The 14,990-nt window shown below is 39.7% G+C and overlaps 2 protein-coding genes across 3 annotated transcripts; both read right to left on the bottom strand.

The window, feature by feature from the left end:
• Positions 1–116: 116 nt before the first annotated feature.
• Positions 117–5,044, bottom strand: LOC103969238 (uncharacterized). The gene is made up of 7 exons (XM_009382722.3): positions 4,690–5,044; positions 4,366–4,451; positions 2,806–2,952; positions 2,605–2,713; positions 1,242–1,365; positions 680–950; positions 117–472 (listed from the first exon to the last, which is right to left on the bottom strand). The coding sequence occupies exons 1-7, from the start codon at positions 4,811–4,813 to the stop codon at positions 371–373; spliced, it is 963 nt and encodes a 320-aa protein (XP_009380997.2). The 5' UTR covers positions 4,814–5,044; the 3' UTR covers positions 117–370.
• A 223-nt stretch (positions 5,045–5,267) lies between these two features.
• Positions 5,268–14,383, bottom strand: LOC103969237 (LRR receptor kinase BAK1). Of its 2 annotated transcripts, XM_009382721.3 has the most exons (11): positions 14,057–14,383; positions 11,523–11,655; positions 11,374–11,445; positions 9,235–9,378; positions 8,486–8,557; positions 8,313–8,384; positions 8,115–8,227; positions 7,423–7,557; positions 7,007–7,348; positions 6,464–6,858; positions 5,268–5,866 (listed from the first exon to the last, which is right to left on the bottom strand). In XM_009382721.3, exons 1-11 carry the CDS (start codon positions 14,187–14,189, stop codon positions 5,552–5,554), a joined length of 1,926 nt encoding a protein of 641 aa, XP_009380996.2. In that variant the 5' UTR covers positions 14,190–14,383; the 3' UTR covers positions 5,268–5,551. The 2 variants fall into 2 exon arrangements, with proteins under 2 accessions (XP_009380996.2, XP_018675199.2); XM_018819654.2 differs by lacking the exon at positions 7,423–7,557.
• Between the last annotated feature and the right edge of the window lie 607 nt (positions 14,384–14,990).

The following is a 14,990-nucleotide window of genomic DNA, read 5'->3' as shown; positions in this document are numbered from 1 at the left end:
CCACACTAAAATCCATCTTCATGCATGCTTCTTCTGTTCCTGTGTCAGCTGACACAACTTGTGTTTTGTATGCAGCAGAATAAACATGTCCGAAAAACAATGGCATTCCACATCAGTAAACCACAAAGACGGAGTGTTTTTTAATGAGTTAACCTATTTTGTAGGGACAAGCTCTTACAAAAACTTCTTAGGTGGTATTTACCATCCATAAAGATGATGGTGCAACACTGATCATCGTTCAATTTGTGGACATTTACCAAAGACAAATATGAAGGCAATACCGGCACTAACTTGGATATTGCTAGTACCTCCCGTATGCCTCTTCCCATCCGTCTCTAAGGCACAACTGTTCTTTGCCTTCAAGCTCAGACTATAGGAGTCCAAGTGCCTTTAGCTGTTGAACATGCTCAGCAGGAAGAGGTGGTGGGCACCAATCAGTGCCCTCGCTGTCGACATCCTCCACAACATACTCCTGATATACAACCACAAATAAGTAATTAAAAGGTTTTGTGTAGCATGAGAATTCAAAAACTATGGTACGAGGTTGGAGCAGAGAAGAGATCAAAGTCGCAAACCAAAATGGATATGTGATTCAGAAATATCAATCATCATTCTTTGAATTAACACAAAGATAACAAATGGAAAGGAGCTGCTTATGCCTAGAGGAAAAACGACTCACTTTTGTCAGCATTCGTTTAGCAAGTATATGATAGTGACGCTGCCAAATTCTCTGGCCAACCATCGTTGCCACGAGAACACTGTAAAATATGCCAATAACAGTGAAGAGCCCAAGAACAATTAGTCCTACGATAAACAACAATGGTAGTCCTGCTTCGCCAGCCCCTCCTAAGCAGCCACATTCTCCTGCGGTACTTGCACAACTTTCAAAGCACGTGGTACAGTCAGTCCACATACAGAGGGTGCCAGGGAGATGGCAGTCAGCACACATTCTGAAAGAATCCCATAAGATCACATTAACATATGTACACAAGAACAGCTGCTAAAAAAGTTAAAAAGTGAACCGTGGAAGAAAGACGGGCAGGAACGGAAACAAAAGGAAAAGAAAAGGGAAATTATCTGGTTATATAACATTTACGTTGTATTTAAACTAAAGCTCCAGACAAGATACACATAAAAGCATATATAATATCAGAATATCAAAATGAATCACATAATTGACTTACAATATGACCAAATATTATAATTCAAGAAACTACAAAATAAGAAAAATAGGTGCTAACCCTGGTTGACAGCAACAAATACATAACTCTCGACATGGTTGAGCCAAATCATTGCGCACTCGTCGATCATAACAAGTTATGAAACATCCCGATAACCCAAGAAGAGCGAAAAACAATAGCGCCCCTGCACTTACAGACAAGTACAATAATGAGGAAATGAGCATGAATAATAAGAGAGGTCCCACTAAAAGATACAAGTATGATGATATAAATAACATTAAGAGGTTGATACTGGAGAGAGTCTAATGCACAAATATGTAAATCTTCATATTCCAAATAGTAGTACGGCAAGAGACGCAAGCTTAGATTTACTGAGTTTCGAACGATGTGCTGTCTATGAATGTTGCATAGTATATGGTGTACATAAAAGCTTTTAAATTGAACATATAAACCTATAATTTATGCATGATTAAGTGATATCATGATCCTCTAATCTTCAATAGAGTTGAAAAGAGGTTTGCAGCTTAAAGACTTGCTCCTCAATGACTTGGTAATACCAATAGCAGAGCTCATATTGGAATTTTACGAGAATCATAACTTAAATGTGAAAGATTTCCTAACTGATATTCCCTCACTAGAAATGGGTTGCATCACAAAGATTTTTCTCATTGGTCATTACTCTTGTTATGATACCTAAGGGAAGACAATAACCATCTGTGAATTTCCATTTTCATGTAAGACTTAGGATTTCCTTTCATTGATTTAGCATAATATGTGAACTTACAATGATCCCCCTTTTCATCCACACTCTTGATTTTAGTTCTACACGCATAACCTCCTCATAAGTCTTATTGATCTGTACCATCTCCCCAGATGGTTTCAATAATTGTTGATTGATTAAGGCATCAAAGAATTTTTTTCTGCAGGTTGTTACCATTCCTTCATCACCACATCTATCTTCAAATTGTTTGACATTTGTAAAGATGGCTGTGGCGAAAACAAACCTATATTTTGTGTGGCTTCACTTATATATCTAATCCATCTTTGGATGGGTCTCTTGTACATTAGGGTCCAATCATTAACTAATCAACAATAACTACTTGGTGATTATTTACTAAGAGAAAAGTCATACACATCAACTATAAGAGAAAAATGATGCTTTCAAGTTTCAATCATCAAGATATGGCTAACTCAAAAACAGGGTTCAAATTTCTAGTAAAAAAAAAAACTGTACTCCAAAGTTGAAAAAAGCAAGAGCAGAATCAGACAATATGATTGCTCATAATTGTTAATTTGTTATTTTGAAAAGAAAAAGAACGTGTGTGTTTTGTATTATAATATCAACAAGAATAGAGAAAACAACTTTATGACTTGGTGAACAGACAAAAGCATCAGGAAGTGCTCTGACAGTTTAGAAGTGTACCACATATATAATAGAAACTAAATTCACCATCAAAACCCCAAGCCAATCGCAACCAATAGTTGTGAGAGCTATCAACCAAATAGACCAGATATGCCAATGAAGATATTATCTGTTCCAGATGCACACACAATAAATAATTGGTACAAAATAAATGCATTAATATTTCAAAATTTATCAAGTGATAATAAAACTTAAGCTTACAAGTTGAACAACTGCAAAAATAAACAGTATATCCCTAGTAACAAAGAACCGGAACTTCAAAATTCTCCATTTCCTGTCTGCATGAACATGCACCCTCAAATAGTAAGGAGCCTTACAGGTTGTGCAATGAGCAAATGCAAAACCTTCCTGAAGAAAAATGAAAAATTGTCAAAGTTAGCAACCTTCGAATTGCAGATAATCTCACAAATTTGTGCTAAACATAAAATGGAATAAAAACAACAATGACAGGATTTAGGTGGAGCATTTGCCAAAAGTATATTATCAGCCTTCGATCCAACAAACTCTGTATTTCTGTATTGGGCAAACTTGGCAGTTTGATCTTTCCTCTAAACTCTAACTTAATTTGTTCCCATACCTCCTTTAAAATCAACATGAACTTTCTTTTCCCATTTTAGATTACAACATTAGCAAGCAGCTTCTTTCAATTGTTAATCATTCAAGTGGTTACTTCTCCAAGTGCTACAAAGTTGATTCTCCCCATCCATCTCCCTTCCACCATGTTTGACTATTTCCACACAACTAGACCAAGCACAAGGTTTCCATATCCAAGGCCAAGAAGCCACTTAGATTCCAGTAATACAATTACAATTGGCTAGTTACTATATCAAGAGAAACCAGCTTGGAAAAACAAGAATTGCTTTCTACAACTCCAGATGCACTCAGGTCATCCTTTCTCATGAGCATAATCATCACTAAATCTACAAATGGCCAACAATCCACCAACAGGCTGCAGGGTGATCCTCACATAGCAAGCATCAAATTTTATAAAAGTCTGTTACTTCAATCCACATTCCTCTGAATGACGAACAATGAAAAGAAATGCACAAAAGCATAAACAAAGGTTTTGATTATTAGATGCGTTATAACACAAACGATCACAGAGTAGGGATAATCATTAAGATAACCAACAAATCTTTATCCACAATTCAGGTTGTACACTTGAAACATCCCTGTTAACAACACTCAAATAGTCAACTCCAGATTTCCTCTTAGCATGTTCCACAAAGAGACAAGAGTTTCCCTTTCCTAATTCTCAGGCATGCTTGGATTACTTCCTCTGAACAATGATGTGCACACCCAGATAACCTGAGTCAGTTCTGCATAACAGACAACTAAGCAATAGATTTCCTGAAATTCCTACATTATTCTAATTTCGAAACAATCTGGCAGGAGGTTTCCTAAATTCCTCCATTATTCTAATTTCAGGCTTGCTGTAAACAATTTCATTACACATCCATCCAGCTGGGGTGGGTATAAACATATATTTGTTTGGACCCATTTCATCATCTCTTACCTTTTGTTTTCAAGTTCCTTTCAGAAAAGAAGGTGTAGCTCCACCCCTATGCCCATCACTATCACATTTGATATTTGCATCCAGAACAACAAAAATCAGGAAAATACATGTTTAGTTTCGCTATCTCCTTACATAACAATTCACCGCAAGGATGTTCCACATATTTCTTAAGGATGTGTAAACTCATCACAAAAAGCAGAACAACCTAGCCAAAACATCGGCAGCCTTAAACAGTAAACACTAACCTTCACAGCCCGCCAATGGTCCAAGCATTCACGATGGACGTATTTGGAAGTCCCCTTGCACTTGCAAGGCGCTATGAAATCCCTTCCTGCAACGAAAAAGGAAGATTGCAGTCAGCTCAAATAATCCGCAAGAGAATTACAGGATCGCAGTCAACGATCCAAAAGTCTCTTTTGCTCTACTTCTCCCTCGAGAGATCCCATGATCGGAGAGGCAATCCCCACGATTTATCCGCAAGTTCCATGAGAGGGAACCAAGAATCGACCTGGATCGCAAGGAAACATATAAAAGAAAAGAGAATAAACCCTAAGGAAAGGGAAGAGAACCGTCGGTTTCGAGGCAGATCCGGCACTGGAATTGCTCGCCGGGGCCGGCTTCGAGGTCGATGTCGTTGGGGTCAGGGACGGGGACGGGCGCTATAAGCGGGGAAGAGTCCCCGGGATCCGCCATGGCTTGTGTATAGATAGGTATAGATATTGAGCGCGAGCGAGACGATAGTACTCGATTCAAGGAGGAAGAGGAGGAGGAGGAGGAGTAGGAAAGGAGGAACCCATAGATCGAGGAAACCCCAACGAAGAAGAGCAAAGAAATCTTTCTCCTCCTCTCTCTTCTTTTCTCGAGGGGGAGGGCGGAGCGCAGGATCGCGACGACGGGCGAGTTGGTGGGGTTCTTTTACTCTTCCTTTCACCCGTTTTCCGCTCCCCGAAATGCCTGCGTCCCACGACTCGGTGCGCGACTTAAGCTACGAGTCGCGGTCGCTGGCTCGAGAAGAGGATTCCATTCATCCACCTGATCGGACACAGTTACTTTCTTGAATCTTTACGCAAACACAAAGCGGACACAGTTCATGATACTTCAGTGTCTTGGACTGTAGTCTTTGGGAGAAGATCTTGATGCTGAAATGTCTAAGAAACAAGAAAAGATCGACTGGAATTCTCTATTTTGCAAACAAAAGCTTATGTTAGTTTCATGTCAAGCATGCCTTCCAGCAGAGGCTCCAAATTTGCCACTTGCAAGAAGGGAATTGTAACATGGTCTTGCTAAAAGAAAGCTACACATGAACAGATAACACAATGATACAACAGACAAAGAAATATACACAATTGTAATTCCCCATAGCCACAGGAATGAAATGCATAGAGAGAAAGGGACCCTTAGATGATGTTCTTCAGCATTTTTTTCTTGTGATCATCGCGGCCCAGATAACTCGACGGCACGAAGGTTGTCAGTTGAGTCCAAAATCCATTCATTGGTTTGATGACGTGGGACCATCTCCTCTTGTCTTACCACTTCAACCTTTTGCCATTCCTCCCATCTCTCGGCAAGACCATCCCCTTCCAGCATCCTCACCACCTCTGACATTTTTGGTCGGTCCATCGGGGAGCCCTGAGTACATAGCAATGCCACTTGGATGAGAGACTCCACTTCAGCCTCAACATAGTCACTCTGCAGTTCTGGATCAACCAACATTTCCAGCTTCTTCTCTTTGAGCAGTCCTTTCACCTGAAAGAGACACATGGAAGCTGGTTTAATTCCTCCAATAACAAGCCTATACTAGATGCACTTAATGCCTTACATGAAGCAATACTATATGACGAAGGTTGTATATAAGAAGCATTACTTCCATTTTAGTTTCACACAGGTTGTCGTTATATAGTTGATGACTTGTGTATGCATTCCCAATGTGAATCGAGAAAAAATAACAATTCAGAATGCATAACTTCATGGCACAAATGAACATAAACTGGCCTAGGATATGCATAAATTTCCACCAAAGACAGTTAATGGCATACTTTTGATTGACACAAGGGGAAAGGATTCAGTATCTCTTCTAATGACCAACACATGGACTCAAAACATCAAGGACTATGGACCAGGACCCTTCTCTATACTTCTAACCTTCTTGAGAATCAATTGCTAGAGGCTAGATGCAAAACCAAGTCTATATTTCAAGCAAACAAAAACATAAGAAAATAAATGCCCTATACCTGGTCCAATCCATGATACTAGCAGACTAATATCTGATGAAAATACCTTAAAATTCAGCATAAACATAAGTATACATCATAGATAATCATGCAAACATTATTTGATGCTTACCCAGTCAAGCAACATAACATCATCATCATTTGCAAGCCGGGCAAGATCAAATGCCCTTTGCCCTGTAATCAGTTCCAAAAGCATGATTCCAAAGCCAAAAACATCAGTCTTCTCCGAGGATTTTCCAGTTGACAGGTACTCTGGAGCTATATGTCCTATTGTTCCACGGACTGCAGTTGTTACATGAGTATCTTTGTAGTCCATTAGTTTAGCCAAGCCAAAATCTCCGACAACAGCCTCAAAGTCCTCATCCAACAATATATTTGCAGCTTTAACATCACGATGTATAATTTTAGGATCACAATGATCGTGCAAGTATGACAGCCCTCTTGCAGAACCCAATGCAATCTTTCGACGTGTTGTCCACTCGAGTGGTGGCTCAGATGGTGGGCGCTCTACAAATAAGCATAAAACATCTCCTTAAAATATTGTAAAAATGTAGTTGTCAAGTGACCATGACAAGGTTTCCTTGAACCAATTTTAGGATTATGAGTGACAGCTAAGGCTCAAAAGCAATAAGGGGTAAGCCATAAAAACAAATACCTCTTAGTCGTGATGCAACACTTCCGTTAGCCATATAAGGATACACAAGCAATCGTTCAGTAGGTGTCATACAAAATCCACGAAGCCTAAGTAAGTTCCGATGCACAGCCATGCTGATCATCTCTACTTCAGTTTGAAACTGAAGCTCCCCGCCTGGAGTGCGTTCTTCTTTTAGCCTTTTTACTGCTACAAGTGAGCCATCTGCAAGTCGCCCTTTATAGACTTTTCCAAATCCTCCTCTTCCCAGAATGTTCTTGTTGCTAAAGTTATCAGTTGCTACTTGTAATTCTCGCAGAGAAAATCTTTTAAGCTGGCCCAAATGTACTTCTGGGTCCTCCTCAGCTGCACACAATATCTGGCACATTAAGCACCATAACGGTATTAACACAGAACAAATCAGGTTCTTAGACACCAACCAGGTACATCAAAGAAATGTTCTTGTGGCTTACGACGACGCCACCATGCAAAAACTATAGCAGGGGCAGCAAAAAGCAAAGCAGCACCTGCAGCAACCCCCCCAGCAATTGCTCCAGTGCTAGAGGCACTATTTCCTGTTGAGTGTCATTTAAATTTTAACAACCTTTATATTTCATCCACGAGCAAGTTCTTAACCTATATAACCTACTCGATATCAAACACCTATGAAATACAGCATCTAAGAGTGCATAATATGAAAAGAATGTCTTCCCAAGTAGTAGCTTGTCGATGCTACCAGTCTTTCATCCAGACAAATAGGTGGCCTCAATAACATTCATCTCCACACAAGTAAATTATATTCTTAATTAAGTAGCATAAGATCAAACTTGTGTGCTTCCAAGCAACATAATGGCAACATGTTACCAAGTAGCTCTTTTTAGTAGTGAGCTCAATCATATATACTCCATCTTGAAGATTATACGAATGATTGAGATAAGAAAATTTCCAGCAAATCCTTTTTTAGATGGATGGAGAAGAAAAAAAGAGAGGGAAAGGAAATTAAAATTAACTGGAAGCTATTTAGTGAAGCATGAGAATCAAGGGCAAGACAAAGTAATACATCAAAGGTCAATAGGAAATAAAAAACTAAAATGAGTTCCAGTGAGCACAAACAACAGGCATAATTACCTACCTTGGGATGACGGTGGTGTTGGAGGAACAAATGGCGGTGGTGGAGATAAGGGAGGAGCACCAGGACAAGCTTTTGTTGTACCCGGGCCACATAGAAGAGGGTTGTTCGCAAAACTGCATATTATTGCATATAATTAGCAACAAATACAACGGTTAATAAGCCAGAGATGTTTACAATTGCATCAAAATTAGAAAGCACCTGATTGGAGTGAATAGTGAGAAGGAACCAGTTGATGGAACTTCACCCGAAAGGTTGTTATTAGACAAATCCCTGCATATTTTTTTGACAAAACAAAGTCACCATTAGATAGCAGAACCAGAATTATTTTAGAAAGGTGCAGTATATCATAGGCAAGGATCAAGCCAACTTACAGTACTTGGAGGGCTGTAATATTAGTTAAAGACTTGGGAATAGGACCCGACAGACTATTATTGTTGAGCCGGCTGCCCTTCAACAGGAATTTCAAAAATAAGAAAAGTAACTTGTAAAAGAGAAATTTTTCCAATAAACTAACCATGATGAAAAAGGCTGAATTCAGCATCAAATATTCACTGCATCGATTATTAAAGTTATGATGCATCAACTTGAAAGCTCAGCTAAATGAATGGATGCATGACGAGCAATGCATGAGATTCTTATAACTAGTTAAATACTTCACCATCTTAAATTTATTACTCAACAGAGTGGCAGAGATTGAAGAAGATATTGCATATAGTGAGATGGACCCAAGCATGCCCAACCTCATCCATTGTGCCAGCAGTTCCCGTGTGTGATTTACCCACACAGTTTGGATCACTGGAATTACCATGCCAGTGAAAACAAGCAGCATAATTTCATAAATCCTAGCGTTCAACATCAATAGCTATGAGTAAGATAGTATTCAACACAAAAACCATGCCACTTTTATGAACATATGGCACCCTTAAAATTTTAGAAGACTTCTTGTTTCAGTATCGGACAAAACAGACAACCGCAAATCCAACATGCAAAACTAGAGATAATCTTAGCAGGACAAATAAGCTAAGCAAGAAGTATTGCTTTTTTTCAAAGAATGTAAAAAACCAAATAAACAAAGTTCATGAATCAAGCAGAGCTTTATACTGGGAAAGACAAATCATACAGGAAACGCAGCTTCGTTAGCTTCCCTAATGAATCAGGAATTTTTCCAGTGAAGCTGTTTAGGTATAGATCCAAGCTGACCAAATTTGTCAGGTTTCCAAGGTCACTAGGTATGGTGCCACTGATGTTGTTACTATAAAGTTCCCTGTCATAGGAAGTAAAGGTTAACAATTAATATAATCATCAATTACACAAGTAGATGAACCTGAAATCACTGTTCACCACAACTAATATCGCTCCAATATTCATAGTTCAAACATTCCTCAAATACAACATAAGAATCCACATATATGTTTAGAAATGGAACTCATTCCCAACAAACCAGTATATAGATAATGAAAACCAAGATTTTGTGCAAAGTATTATGAATAAGTACACCAAGTTGAGACTTAGTGTACTGTGTCCACAATGTATCAGATATCACTTTACTTCGTAATGGGGCAATAAAAAAAAGAAACATGTCAATATAAAACTATATAAATGGTGATGGAACCAATTGTGCATGTTCTCCTGAAGGACATTGATTATATGTGTACTAGTACAACCAATTTCATCTTGAGAAAAGGGGCAGAACAAGACAGGTCTGTTCAACCAGGTATCAATATAGAGATTTTGCTAGATGAAACTTAAATTTCCAAGTGGGATCAATGAGATCGACAAAATTATTCTCCTAAAAGAAAACAAACAGTACAAAATTATTGAGTTCATGTTTTTCGTTCCAAATTTTGCAGCATCTTGACTCTAAGCCATGATAAGAAAACTGACTATGAATGCATTGCTGATGTTGGCAGTAACATTGAGGTGGTTCTGGTATCAACCCTATTTATTGGAGATCTAAAAGTTCCTAGCTATGGATGTTTGAAGACATGTCAGGAAAATTTAATGAATCTCAATGGCAACTGGCATGGGGAAAGTGCCACACATCAAACAACAGGAATAACTGTTGGATTATGGAAGCTAAGCATGTTGCCACAACTGAGAAGTATGCTCATTTTCAAAATACAAAGGTTTGATCAATTGCACAAGTCATAGAAGTTGCATCCTACTAACGATTTGTAGATTAGATAGTACACCAGGAGTAGTAAATTAACCAAGTGAGTCTTTGTTGCACAAGTGATATATTAGGAAGTATGCCGTTTGATGTAATGAAAATTTCTTCCATTTAAAAAAAATTAACCAAATGAGAAAATGGGCAGACACTGCACTGGTTAACATCATCAAATGAAGAATATAATCATGCTATTCATTGTCCTACAAGGTGATCATACTTATACAAGATACAGACACTAGATACATGGAAAAGTAGGACTGATAAGATGAGAGACATCATTGTTTCTTAGGAAAGAACTATGTTCCAGAAGATATAGAAACAGCTGAAAACACAACGGATATCTATGAGATAATTAAAACTGATTGCTCTAAAGCATGTGACTTTACTTATCAGCCATTGAGATAATAATTCAACCTAGACTTGTTTTTCCTTCTCTGAACCTTCCTAATTTTCACCAACTTCATGAGCTAAAATTGAACTACTTACTAGCTGCCAACCAACCATTAATGTTTTTCCAACAAATCCTGCTCACTCTTTGCTAAGGATCAACAAAACAAGGAACTATGCACCAGCTTTACTGGATTAACATCAAGGTACAGCTAGATAGAAAACTTCACAAAATTTTATATTAAGTCTCTTTATATTGGAGATTGCTCTGCTCTCTAGCAGATCTTTGTATACGAGAGAAAGATAGAAGAAGAGGAGAAAGATCATGATGTACATTGCTTGTCAATGAACTTATGTTGGTCACAACATAAGCATGGCACAAGGCTTTTAATAGAACTTAATCAGGGTTTAGAACATGCAACATGAATATGAGAGAACTGCAAGTCCATGATTATAGGACAGCGAAAAAACTTCCGTTAGGAAATGCTAATGATTTAGGAGATGACTTTGAAAATCAAACAAAAGAAAAGTTGTGACGTCTACAACTGGGGTATAAAGGAATAAATGTACCACAGACATTTTATGATAGTAAAAATCTTAAAATCAAAAAATAACCTTAAGATTTTTTACGTCTTCAACTGTAAAAATGCAAAATTACAGTCAAGAACTTAGAAAATCAAGAACAGTTGATTCAGAACTCACAGATATTGCAGATTTTTCAATTGACCAAGCTGGGGGACCAGAGTACCAGAAAGCTGAGCATTTCCAAGATCACTGAAAGAATACAACATGGGCTGTTCATAGAGTCCCACAATGACAAATGTAAAGCACAAAGAGATGGATCCACTTACACTCTAATCACACTATTGTCATTATTACATGTAACATGGAACCATGTACATGGATTGACCAAAGTTGGATCCCAGCTCTGTAGCACATTATTAGGATCATTTAAGTTCGTCTTAAGATTGTGCAAAGCATCACCTGTTGGCACCAGATTGGAGAATGTCAGAACAGAACAATTAGATCAAAACGATAGCCATTTCAAGAATTACAGGTGTTAATGAACCTGTCACAGAAAGGGAGGTTGCAGAAAAGTTACTGCTTGTATTCTAACGAGGCAAGAACTTAGTGCAAATCTCAACAAGTCAACATGGGTCAGATATCAAGCAGGAAAATGTTGTCACAAAATGATATCGCATGGTTAAGCTAATATCATACTAATTGAGATGAAAAATTAATTATGCATGGTCTAAATATAGGAGCACTAATAGAATATGGCCAACATGTTCTAAAACAAACATAATATCTGAGTTTTCTGGACCTTCTGTCAAAGGATGACCGCATCATATGTAAGATTCACGTCATTATTGCAAATGGAGATTATTTACCGCAACTTTCCACATATATCCAATGATTTAAAAAGGTGCTTGGGCGCTCACCTAGGCACTCGGGAGAGGCGAGGCGAGGCCCGAGCGCCTCGCTAAACTTCCAGGCGACGCGCTTCAAAGAGGCGTCGCCTGGGCGCTCGCCCGAGCCCAGGCGTTGGGCGCTTCGGGCGAGCGCCTGGGTTAAACCAGGCGACCGAACCAGGATTTTAGGTCTGGTTCGATCTCCGATGGTTAGTTGGTTCAATCGAACCAACTAAAACCGATATCAGTTGTCGCTGCCCAACCCTAACCCTGCTCGTTGCCGCTACCGCTCCCGCTCCCGTTGCTCGCCGTTGTCGCTGCTCGCAACCACTGCCATCGTCGCCGCTCGCTGCTTCCGTTGCTTGCCGCTGTCGCCGCTCGCCACTCTCACTACCTCCTTACACTCCCGCTGTCGTTGCCTCCTTACACTCCTGCTCCCGTTGTCGCTGCCTCCTTACACTCCTGCTCCCGTTGTCGCTGCCTCCTTACATTCCCGCTCTCGCTGCTGCTGCCGCTTCCTCGTTTCTCAGTCAACACCCCCTTACACTCTTCCTTCTTCTCTTTCTGTATACTGTTAATATTGTTAGGTTTATTTGAAATTATTAATTTTGATATTTTTGTATCTTAGATTTTCTTAATTTAATAGCATATTTTTATTTAAAATTTTAAATAATTATATTTATTAATTATATTATATATTTTTATATTTTAGCGTCTCGCTTCGCTCGGGCGAGCACCTAGCGCCTCGGGCGTTTTTGGACCTTAGCGCCTTTTGGCACCTAGCGTTTTTTAAATCACTGCATATATCAAATCTACTTTGGTTGAAGAGTTTGTGAAAATTGGTTCCATTAATGACTGCAAGAGAATGATCATCAACCATGGGATACAACTAGTTATGTTTCACTGATGTCTTCGTCCAATAGAATCTTGGTGCATCTCAATCAGTCCAACTGTGACCTCAAGCCAGTTGGTCTAATAGGCTAAGAAAATAAGTATACCCCACGTAAAATCAATTGAATGTACAGAATATATTATCACAATTTCTCTGTTTCTAAAAGACAGAAAATGGTCATAACTTGACCAAGAACCACCATTGTTTGATCCTGATTGACACAAATATCGCCATTACTTTCCCAAATACTACGAAGAAAGAAACTTCCCCTCAAAACAACCATCAATCTCTTTCATTTTCCAAAATATCACCATCATCTTTCGAAACCACCATGAAGCTTCCCCTCAAAACAACCATCCATCTCCTTTCAAACTTATTCCATTGACTTGACTGGTAATTGATCCCATAATCAAATAAAAGACAGGACCAGACACCAATAGTGTCAATTAATTCCACCAATTTAAAACCAAGAAAAAGGAACGCATCCAAACGGACAAAGACCTGACAAGTCTGGAAGCAACTCTACCACTAGTCCTATCTAAATCCAGCAGACCATGCTACAGGGGTAAAGCATCTACCAGATATGCTACTCTCAAAAAGACTAACACAAGAATTCACCATCACTTTCCACAAAGAAATCATGAAGATCGCTATCAAGAAAGAAACTTCCTCTAAGAACCACTACCCGACGTCTATCAAACTTGCTTTGTTTGGACGGTGAGAGACTGGGCAATTTAAAACAAGATGAGTATCAATCAGTTGCAACTGCAGAAACCATTGAACTTACTCCGCCAAATCATAAACCAAGAAAACAGAGAACCCACATGGACAAAAAAGGCTTCCAAATTGGCTATCCAACCAATTATGTCATGCTCCTTTCCACATCCAGCAGATCATGCCACAATAGTGAAGCATCTAGCGGAAAAGACGAACTAACGACGGCCTTTTCTAGCTCCCAGACCCAAATCAATCAACTACGATCTCGCGCAGCACGACAACCGTCAGATTCCGAAAAGCCCCCGGTCCCCGACCGCCCGACACCAGCATTATAACCAGAGGAAAGAACGAGAGCGCTCCTTACCTTCCATGTTGGCAAGAACCCTAACGAGGGGATTCAGCACCACGACGAACCAAAGGAACCCACGCATCACCACCGCCGCCATTCCCCGGGCAAAAGATCCGCGGCTTTGCAGCAACCAACCCTCGAGACCCATTCCGCTCCGGCGAAAGAACCCTAAAGACCAGGACCGCCCAAGAATCCGGGATCCCCCATCATTTCTCGCAAGAAGACAGACAGGAGAACCCTCATCGGCGGACGAGTGCGGAGAAGACGATCGAATTGGGGAACCGAAGACGCAGAGGAGGGGATCGATGCGAGGGCTATCGGGATCTCCTGCGGTGCGTTGCTTTTGCAATCGCTGTGGAGCAAATGTTTTAAGGGAAAAATGCATCAACACCCCTGTCATTTGCGCATTTTTTGAAATGGTCCCTAAAATAGAATATGGAGAAGAAAATTGAAAGAAATTAAAGGAAAAATGAGGATAAAGGAGAAAGAGAAATTATCGATTAGGTGAAAGGAGCATTTTTCTTTGATTTGGTCTCAATACTGAATTAATTTTCCCAAAATTAAATGAGGTAAGGAAAGGTAAATCGAGGAGTGAGGGTTCTCTTTATAAGAAGTTAAAGTTAAAGGGGTGTCCGTGAATTTTGTCTTTCCATTATATGCTTTGGAGCTTTCTGAGAACCGGCGTGAGTGTGCATAGTGGGATTTCCTGCATTGGGCGGAATAGAAAGCACGGTAACTTCCCTCGAAATGATTGGATCGAGACCGAAAAAGTGGTCCTTTCTTGTTCGCGGTTGGGGCATGTTCCTGTTTGCCGTCTCTGACGAGACAGGGGAGCCGATGAATTGGTCAAAGGAGCACGCCCTGGGGAGTCAAACCTCGAGTCGTAGAGTGGTGGTGGATGACCGAACGGGCACAGCGGGCCGGTTGGTCAAACGGCGTTGTGGGGGCC

Source organism: Musa acuminata, chromosome BXJ2-10 (genome assembly GCF_036884655.1).
Source record: "Musa acuminata AAA Group cultivar baxijiao chromosome BXJ2-10, Cavendish_Baxijiao_AAA, whole genome shotgun sequence".
NCBI lineage: Eukaryota > Viridiplantae > Streptophyta > Magnoliopsida > Zingiberales > Musaceae > Musa > Musa acuminata.
This window is presented reverse-complemented; position numbering and strand designations above follow the sequence as displayed.